Consider the following 10,971-nt stretch of genomic DNA (forward strand, 5'->3'; position numbering starts at 1 on the left):
AAGGTTTAAATTTATCCTCCAGTCTTTCTGTGTGATTTATTCTAAATATTGTTTAAAAACTGGAGGTTATAATTTAAATCTTAACGCATGCAGGCTAACGTAGAGGCAGTGCGCGTAGCGGGGTTAGTGACCACACTAGTCAGTATGGCAGGGGACAATCGGCGGATGGATTCGCTACCAAACAGCGTAGGACCCAGGGTAACTATCGCATGTACCTTAGATTACAGTTTACCGATTATTTGTCTGCATTTGGAAATCGTTTCGAACTATTACTTATTATGAATGTGTACTTCACTGTTATCTAATTTTCTAATTTCAATTATATAATATTCAATTAATTAAAGTTAAATTGTTTCCTATAACCAATTGCTTTTTAAAATCATTAATTAAAGTTTCGAGAGTTTTATTTGTACAATACTTAACTCAAAAATTGGGATTGAAATTAGGAGATTAAATCCTCGGTAAATATAGCTAGATAGGATATGGCTGTGAGCTTTGTAGAATTTGTACGCAAAGTGCATGAATAAAGTTAAAAAGCTTTGTAAAATTGGTAAAGCTCAAAAACTAGTAACATAAAAACATAAATTAAACGTGATGTTAATTCTTTTGACTTCAGTGGGGTGATTCTAATGATGCAAATTAATTTTCTATTAACTTATAATTTTCTGCCATTCTCCATAATTTCGTTATGACATCTTGATATAACTAAAAATGTACATGCTATATTGTGTAGTATTTTCTATAAGATTTTGATGTATGTGGCAACATAAATACAGGACACTAAGAAAAGAAGAAAACACACGTTTGTCAGAACAGACTTTTAAGACGATTGAACATGTATTTTCTTTCCTTGAGCATTTTCTGTAAGAATATAAATTAATTACTGTTGTTTCTGCAGAATAAACCAATTAACAAAGGTAAAATAGAGATGAGATGTTCTATCTTGTTATAAATTACAATTTATAACAAGATAGAACATCCCATAATTTCATTGGTGAATCCCTATACTGTTGTCTTTTAATGTATAATAAAAAATAAAATAAATAAAAATTATTAAAATTAAAGTGTGTTGAGTATAAACGTAAAAGTTTATAAATAATAGAGCATATAACTATTCTTGAGACGAAAGCAATAATTAATTAATACTGTATTAGTGGATCAACGGTATGCTTTTAATAATTACTCAATCAACTACCCACGTAAAGCAAAAGAATAATACTAATTAATTAAATGCTATCAATGCTCAATAAATGGTTTGAAAAGCTGAAGAGAGTGCCTCTGTTGCGTTACTCTCGGGGCGTAACTTTGACGATTTAGCTAATTGCCAAGCTTATAAAACTAAGAAAGCCTGAGTGGGCAAAATGTATATCGTATAGACTTTGTTCGTACCCTATTCTGAACAAACCTTCTTCTAAATTCTTCTTAGATGTTTATTTGAATTCTATTTATTAACTAGTATTTAAATTTCAAAATAACTTATATAATTAGCGCTATATCTTTAAAATTGGTTTCGACTTATACTATTGTAGTGTCTACATTTTACTTAATATTCTAGAATGATATGTTTGAACAGTTACAGTTAATAATAATGCTATTGTGTTTCTAGACTGTTGACGGCACCCTTGCAGACGGCCGTTGCCGGCCAACTGGCAGTGCTAACTTGCCTCTGGGAGGGGGTAGACGGTTAAGGGGCTATCTCGCAAGAGTAGAAAGAGAGGGAGTAAGGAGAGTAAGAATGTTCCTGGTCATCACAGCTGCGTATGTTCTTTTCTGGGGCCCGCTGTTTATCATCACTTTGCTACACCACCCAGCATTGACTTCACATGTTGCGTACGAGGTAAGTCGTCGTAAATAAGGACTCAAATCTCTCTCCTTAGTTGGTAGCTCATGTCTGATCATCGTTTTTTCCACCGGTTTCTCCCCAGCGCCTCTCTCCGTATTCGGAACAGTCATGTGATATTTTGCCTTCTCAGTTCATTATCACGATCAGTTTCTCCGTGTTCTCATCGCCTCATAAAATTGTTAGGCTAAAACTCTCAAATCCCTGTACAGAAAAAAACTAATCGCTGCAAGGTATGATAAAATAAAATGGTTTTGAATACGTAAACTAAAAATCATCACACATTTTCGACAGTTTCCAATATCGCAATATAAATTGCTGTGTACCAGTATTTGCAGTTGTACGATGACGTATTCATAGCGCAGGTAGAGTTGGACGATTTAAATTAATAATATAGTTTTCCCTGAATTAAACTCAAGAATAAGCACTAATTACACAAATTGACGATTAAGACGTCTATATTTTCTATAAATTATGGTTCCCGTCTTAAAGTAAATTTACCTGCAAATTTAAGAACTAGCAACTAACGCCGCAACAACAACGCTTCTCACGGGAATATACCATGAAATATTGTCCATATTTTATGAATAAGGCGGAGAACTTATTTTCATATAATGTAAAAATTATACACTGAAAATTTTTAGGCATTATCAAATTCTCTAGAAGATAATTATAATCTCATTATAAGGGTGCGTTCCGTTTTTGCAGAAACCTTTTCATCAGACCGGTTTTTATACGACTACCGCAAAAAATAACATTTTTTTGGGTTAATATAGCTTTAGCAAATAATTTCTTTGTTAAAAAAATTGTGTCAGCAGATCCAGAAAAATGTCACCGTAAAATTATAATTTTGCACGGGTTCGCAAAAGTGTTTTACATAACTTTATTGGTGTTTCGTTGGTCACGACATAAAAATGGTTAAGAAACTGGTATTGATGGTAGCATTTGTTATAATATTGATTAGTTGACTGTGTAACTACGGATAAAAATACGGGTTGTTAAGATAACTCAAAAAATCATAACATTTTGATTTTTTTTTCTTAACTAAATTGAAAAATACAAGTACAATTTAATTGGTGCATTATTTATATTAGGTACAAAATAGTGTTAATATTTTTGATGATTGTTAAATCCCGTTCCAAATACATACATACATGGCACATGGAATTGTTATAATAATGACACCCGGGGGTGAGATTTTTAAAGAAATTAATCACAGCATCTATCCGAGCGGTAAGAGAAGCGTGCAAAAATAATTATACTAATACTAGCTGCACCCGCGAACTTCCTTAATGCCTATTCCACCTAATTAGTACATACCAACATGGAAAATTTTCTAATAAAAATCTCTTAGTCTCATAAAAAACAAAAAAAAAAATCTTTTTGGTGTGGACACCCCTCCCGATTGTCAGTCTTATTGAATTTGCACAAAAAAATTATATTTCACAAGAATCGGTCGAGCCCTTTCGGTGGAGTATGGGAGCGAACATTGTGAACACGAGAATTTTATTTATATACATAGAGAGATAAGATATACATAATGTAATAAAAATGTTTTTTTCAGTTATATTTCCAAATAACACTACACATTTCGTACGTCCATGCGGCGGTTAACCCTCTTCTCTTCATTGCTTTGCACCGAGCTTTGCGGCGGGCCGCGTTGCAGCTCTGCTGTGGTTGTTGTGTCCATTGGAGCCAATTTGTCCTCGCCTTAACAGCAGCTGGTAAGACTTAGATTTGAATGAATGTTCTTTCGAATAGCGCGAGAAATTTTCATGATGATTTCTTTAAATGATACCTGCTGCCGTCTGAGTCATTTTAAATAGTTAGGTAGTGTTGGCCTAGTGTCTTCAGCGTTTTCTCATCCCTTATGTTTTCGTATAATCCCTGACTCTGACTGCCCATGGACTTTTTCACTATATGCACATTTAACATTTACACTCACCGTACCTGATGAAAAATATAGTAAGGAAACGTCTGCAGCATACCGGTTTTACCCGAAAAATATCGACGCTGTGTGTCTGGCACAGGTGGCTGACCTTCTAGTTTTTTATAGGGAAAAAATAGATCACTTACCATATACCTACAGATTAAATGATATGGCATCACTGGGAGTTTTTTTTTAATTTATTCATAAATTGACAAATTCAATTAAACAAACAAAACTTAGGGAAACGAGTGCTTTATTCAACATTGATAACAAAATGGTATAGACTATAGACTGTCTTAAGAGACGATAGAATACAACAGATCCTTATATTATGCACTAGATTATGCACCTACCAATAATTAATTGCTCTTGCACGTAGTTTGTAAAATATATTTAGAAAAATCTCTAAACAAAAATCTTATATAAAATCTCTGTTCTATTATTAGTTATGGAAATACGAGCCTAATACTTGAGAAATATAAAATAAAATTGCTCTGAAGTGCCCTCTAAGCGTTAATATATGCATTTTACACATAAAAGCATGTTATTCAAAAGAGGTCTGTATATTACAAATATTTAAATTTAAACAATTATTTTACTTATAAACAATTAGTCACATTATCAATATAGGTAACATGCGATCTATTTCAAGCGATGCGTAAAGAGAAAATAACTACTATAGGGTATTGTTGAGCTAAATATATTAAGTTTAGACTCAGAGCTTTAAACTCAGAAAAGGTATTAAATAAACATATGTATGTCAAAAGAAAATCTTCATATGAAGAAAAGACGCATCTGCGCGCTATTTATTTTATTGACACTCTCACAATATTATGCTTTCTTTCAGCTCAATCACCACTGGCTCCCTCATCTTTCTCACCTGCAGCTGCATCACCAGAACCGCCGCCAGCTCCCCCGCCCCCTATGGCTCCACCTGCGCCCCCTGCGCCGCACAACGCGCCACACACGATGATGGTAATTACTTCTTATATGTAAGTGTTCACCTCATACGTGGTTTATCGCACCATCCTGCATCTACCCCGTAGTTGGAACGCCTGGACTTTGAGACGTAACATTTCATACACAAAACATAATCGTCGAATTGAGAAACCGTTTGATATTCCTTATAGCACTCATTAAATTAAATAAGTTATACTTACTAAAAAATTAAGTCATCAAGTCAACGTCTATATCCCTATTACGATTGGCATGCTGCTTCAAGAGAAGAGTACATCTCTTATTCCACTTGTTCCATCTTCCAAACGTTCTTAGATGTTCATTTATCATTTTAGTTCTTAGACGACCATGTTATGCTTTCACCTCTTAGTGTTTGGCCTTCCGATAGACCCTAATTCTGCCACTCGTAATAAGTTCTTCATAAATAATTTTCTAAATTTTGGATCAATATTCAGGTTTCGTTTAAATGTTGGCAGCACTCCTCAGCTTCCAAATCACAAGGAAATAAGGGTGTTTGAACTATTTGTGATTCTAGGCCTCTTCTGTCTTCCTTCGCTTTGTCCTCATCCGTATCCTATGCAGTATGCTTCTAGCTGCGGCGCCGCATGAATCTTTCAAAGTTTCTTCGCGCTTCGTGCTGTCCAGATATTTGATAGGTTCTATTCCAAGATTACCTTTCCTATACTAGTGTCCAGTCCTAGTCTTAGATCACCCGGTAGCGCCCCGTCCTAGTTAATGATCACATCTCGATCTCAGAGTTGGGAAGTTGAGGAGTGTGATGCTGAGAGTATGTCGAGTGCACGTGTACAGGGAGACGAGGATATGATGGAGTGGAGCAGTGTGCGGCGACCTCGTTCACCGAGTCCCCTTCTGCCCGCGATTTGAGCACCCATCCTTCACGGCGTGTCGCTGGACTGCACTTGTAGTATGTGCTCTAGTGCTCGGTTAGGTTACACCTGTGTTTTAGAATAGGTATCAGACAGTCTCCTGATGAATGTAGCTTTTTGAACTAATAATAGCATGCAATGTAAAGGGAGTGGTTTTTAAATAAACAAAACCCATGTGTGTTAGAAAATCTAAGAACTGTCTTAGTTATAAGTAACCTTACATTTGAAATGTTTTCTAATTTAATATACGAAACACAATAGTTTATTTCATTTGTAACAATCGTTAAGCAAATATTTTTTGTCAATATTTCAATTATTTTCTATATTATTTTACATTTCACTCTAATGAGTACTATACTATAAATTGCAAATATTTCACGTAAGTTCATATTAAATAACTAAGCTGTCATAGTCGTTATTACCAAGAACTTGTAAGTAAACCCTAAAGAGAAATATGTTTGATTAAATATATGAAAATAAATTTAGAGGTGAAATTTTAATGAAATTAAAACCTTCTGCCTCAAAAATGTAAATATGTTCACACCCACGACTCATGCATAATTTTATTGCCTTCCTCCACTCTACGGCTTTTTAAATTTTAAAATTTAACACCGTCAAGTATAGCTAAGTGGATAAAACGATACGTTTATATTGTATCAAAATAAATCGAATAAGTAGAAAATATTTTTATTTTTTTCATCTTGTGTATATCTTGAGAATAACCATTGTTCCAGTTTCATTCCTTGGGTGGTATATGTAGTATAAGTAACGATAATGATTCATAATATGTCAATGTATATAGTATTAAGCATAACATTGTAAACTTATGAGAAAGCTCAAATTCTAAACACATTATTTTAGTATAAACATTCATAGTGCCAAAGATAGTATATTTTTCGTCATAATGAAACATGAACACCAAAATTAAAATAGTTCTAAAGTTATTCTAGTATAATAATAAGTTATTAGTTGATAATAACTCTTAAATTGTATGCGAACTATTTCGACGTAAGTAAGTAATATATTCATTCAAAATTGTCTTAATTGTCATTTGTTTTGCTATTACAATTGTAATCCAGTTTATTGCTAATACAATGATCTAATTAGACTATTATTCCATTATTATCTGTTATCTCTTCATTAATAGAAGCATACGCTATCCTTTAAGCCGATAAGGTTATGAACCGCCTTATCAATTTTGGCGTTTCCGGCCTCAAAATAGGCTCTTAATGAACTTTCTCCGCTTCCACAGCGCTAATTCACATAATGATCTCTTATGAAGCTTCAGTCTCATGCGCTGTTAACCAATAACTTAATACTAAACTTTAGAACTTACAACAACACGCTTTCTTCGTAGTGTGAGATCCAAAAGCGCGACTTATTGTAGCCAACGTATTGGATAATTATGTCTCAGCTTATTAAGCTATTCAATTAACAGCCTAGCCTTTTAACTAAACAACGCCATTTAACCAGCGGCCTGAAAGATATTCAGCCGTATCGTTTGCTACAACATTTAATAAAATGGCTAGGTAATGCGGATAGAGTGGCAGAGATAATCATGATAGATACGAGTGTCTAATTACCTTTGTGTTGTAAGTTAAATTATAAGTACAAGATTGCCTAAGAAAATTCAATGTTAGCATGTTTTGCATTGTGTACTTAAAACACTTTTAGAACTAGTTTAGACGTCATTGATGCACCTAAATATAAGGTTTTCCATCCATTATTATCTGTCAAGACTGATTTCATTAATTTTAACTGGCGTTTCATGGTTCTTGTATTTAATAAATTCAAATAAATCTTAAGTTTTTCTCCGATTAATGTGTTTTACAATCGTGTTCTTCGTCGAATTCTGTGTATCCTAAATGTCAACTAAAGAATTAAGATCAACACGGTAATGTAGTGTATAAATATAACAATATCAACTTATAAATTATACAAATAATATATTGTAAAAGTAATTTATACAGAGATAAATAATAATAATACAGGCGTTTAATAGAAATTTATAAAATTGTGTTCTTATAAATATGTGAAATAAAATGAAGTATAAAAATGTGAATTAATAAATAAAATTATAACTACAATTTGTTTCATTTCATTATTCCAAATTCAAAATAAATTAATCCTCAATCCTCATATATAGATAGACTTTGCAATAGTTTTATTTGTATTTTGTATTTTTGAGTGTCCATGGGCGGCAGTATCACTTAACATCAGGTGAAATCAAGAAATTTAATTCTAATTCTAATTAAATTCTTTTACGGCACTCAAGGGTATAAAATGTATGAAATTGTTCGCTTGACTTTGTCGCCTGGAATAGGGTGTGTCGTTAAGATGTAAGATTATATCTATCGATATTGATTGATATTTAGAGATTATATATTTTTATATAATGTTTAATGAACTTTATATCTCATAGTATTGTCTTTTATGAACATAGCTTTTACACATTTAAAGAAAACGCGAAACGTCGGAAATATTTAAAATTATGTAAAAGTAAGTGTTTTCTTTATTTCTCATTACAAAAATGTATCTCTATACATGTCGCCATTAGCCGTCCCAATTTTAATCTACTAGGTATGTTCACTGCGACATCTTTAACGCCTTTTTGAGTTTGTTAAACGCACTAATATTGCAAATTTTATATCAAGCGCATTATAAGCGTAATTGATGTATAAAATATATTATCTACGTTTTACAATCACGAATGAATGACATATGTCAGCAGTATGACAAACGCAACTCAATCTTATATCTACGTATAGTTTCAAGAGCTGTGATTGTAGTAATTCAGTCTGATACATCTACCTGAGATATTATTTGAGGTTTTAACGTAAAACCGAGATGCGTATTTTCTTCGATAGATTAGTGTTCACGAGGTAATAGTGTGATAGAAATCAACAAAAACCAATTGCGGAATATATCTTGGCAAAACTTAGATGAGTTTTTATTCAACTATCATTGTTCGAGTTGTGTATGAGATATAAGAAATTACTTTTCAATTATTAAAAATATATGTATTTTATATACCATGTATTTTTGTGTATGAAATAAATTTTATATTTCCAAAATTGAAAATTCTTTGGTTGCGGCTTTGAAAGGAGCTATATGGTATATATATTTTTTTTTCCCCTGAAGTCCAAGCTAGGTATATTTACTACCAATACCTAATATGTTCCTTAACGTCCATAGTAAAATGCTGTAATCCAGACCGTAATTACATTTTTATGCTGAAATTCCTTAGCGTATATGCTTCTCGTATGTCGTCTATAATGTGTGTAATATGATAACAAAGAATATTGGCACGTCATACATCACGGTGAAGACACGAGAAAGCTCTAATATTTATTATCTCAGCCATGATATATTATGTTTCATATTAGACTCGAGTACGCCGGTACTATGTAAATCCGAAAAGCTATAGCGATCTAGAGATTGCAGTTAAGTTTGGTACCGCGCGAACCCAAGGTGCGAGATTGCGCTTAGGATATTGAGATATGGGCGGCGGTATAACTTAACATCAGGTGAGCCTCCTACCAGTTTGCTGCCTGTTTTATAAAAAAAAGAGTTATTCGCTTTACGAGCCCTAAAGATGCAGTGAAAGCGTATGAAGATACCAAAGAAGAGACCCCTAATGAAGAATGCCCACTGCTTTTCTCTGTGGTACCATCGAATGTGACGATGTGAAAGAGAGATTACTTCGAAAAACAATAAAACTAAGCCCTTTAGCCTACAGCGAGTTTCCATTTATAAAAAAATCAATACAAATTTCGTACAAAAACGCCAGACTCAGTCGCAATTGGAAGGACAAACAACGAACAATTCTTAAAAGGCCGGCATCGCACTGACGAGCCCTCTGACATTCAAAGTCTCCATGGCGGTAACACTAAATCTCAGGTGTTACAATCAAAACAATTAAGTGTAATACACATTTCAAAAAACCTTCGTTGATATTTTCAGACCATGTTAAGATTATAATATCTAACAGTCACGCTCAATAGCATCATGTTCTTCCGTATGTACATGGCCGCTGTTCACAAGAACGCCTCTTTCGTCCTCTTTCGCCTCTATTTCCTCCTAAATGATAGGAGTCACATGTCCTTTAGGTATAAGGTGACACTGTACACACTAAAAGAGGTTATAGCGCCACTGTTTTTTTTTTATATTTGAAAAATACATTATTTAAATAAGAAATATAAACTACATATAAAACATGATATAAAAATATAAACCACACAACAATCTCTTTGATAATGACATCCAATTCATCAAGCTTAAATTGACAACACTTAAGCAGGATGAAGAAATCGTGATAAAGGCTTAATGAGATGACGAGGCCGCTTGGTATTTGGGAATGTTCATGACGTCACGATTAATTGGATTCTCTGGACCCACGCTTTTTGCGATGTCGTTATAGAGTAGGTCATGTACAATTTTGTTCGGGAAAATATTTTGTTACAGGTTTTAATACGTTTCTCACTATAAATCATCTTACTTGATAAAGTTTTCACTTAAAAATACCCTATTTAGTTTAATAAAAAATTAAATAGTTTTAAATTCTCAAAGGACTCACTTGCGAGCTTCTGGTAACGTAAGTGTCCATGGGCGGTATCACACGTCAGATGAGCCACCTGCCCTGGCCACGGTTATATTTAAAAAAAATAATAGAATCATGTTTATCATATCCAGAAGATCACTTTGTGTCAAATATCTTTTTTCTTATATTAAACAAAAGTATGATATTAAAAGATTTTTTTAAATTATCATTATCAAGTATTTCCGAACCAATTCGACTTAGGGTCCTTCAAGAAAAGACCATACAAATTCTTAAAAGGCCTGCAATGCACTCGCGAGCCCTCTAGCATCGAGAGTGTCCATGGGCGGCGGTATCACTTAACAAAGTCAAAAATAATTTATTCATATAGGTAACATAATGTACACTTATGAACGTCAAAAAAAGAAAAGAAATATAAAATGATTCTAATTTTACATTAACTGCCAATATCAAATGAAGGGCGTAGAATAGAAGAGAAGAACTGGCAATAAACTCTCCGCCACTCTTTAATCGCCAAGTTTTTTTTTACACAATGGTTGTAAGGAGCTGCAACCATTACACCATGTTCCATATGACATCTTGAGTCATGATACATTCATTTAATACCAGATATTTTATCTTATTTAATACAACATAAAATATCTGGTATTAAATGAATGTGTCATGACCGATGTCAATCTTTATGACACGTTATAAAACGGTCAGTTATTACATCATTCATTTGGATTAGACCGCACTTCAATCATCATTCCTGTCAAACACCGACACTGCGACACACCCAAACCAGATTGTATTTTTA

General features: G+C 33.3%; 1 protein-coding gene across 3 annotated transcripts in view; it reads left to right on the forward strand.

Annotated features, from left to right (window-relative positions):
* Positions 1 to 5,858, forward strand: part of LOC111001211 — a 44,644-nt gene extending 38,786 nt beyond the window's left edge. For 2 of the 3 annotated variants that reach the window (XM_045631764.1, XM_045631765.1), the window contains exons 7-11: positions 94 to 198; positions 1,607 to 1,837; positions 3,405 to 3,564; positions 4,618 to 4,745; positions 5,484 to 5,858. In XM_045631764.1, coding sequence (XP_045487720.1) covers positions 94 to 198; positions 1,607 to 1,837; positions 3,405 to 3,564; positions 4,618 to 4,745; positions 5,484 to 5,612 — 753 coding nt within the window. In that variant the 3' untranslated portion in view covers positions 5,613 to 5,858. The remainder of the gene's footprint in view (positions 1 to 93; positions 199 to 1,606; positions 1,838 to 3,404; positions 3,565 to 4,617; positions 4,746 to 5,483) is intronic. The other variant, XM_045631766.1, reaches the window with a different exon arrangement.
* The last annotated feature ends 5,113 nt before the right edge of the window (positions 5,859 to 10,971 follow it).

The sequence above is a fragment of the Pieris rapae genome, chromosome 16 (assembly GCF_905147795.1).
Source record: "Pieris rapae chromosome 16, ilPieRapa1.1, whole genome shotgun sequence".
Lineage (NCBI taxonomy): Eukaryota > Metazoa > Arthropoda > Insecta > Lepidoptera > Pieridae > Pieris > Pieris rapae.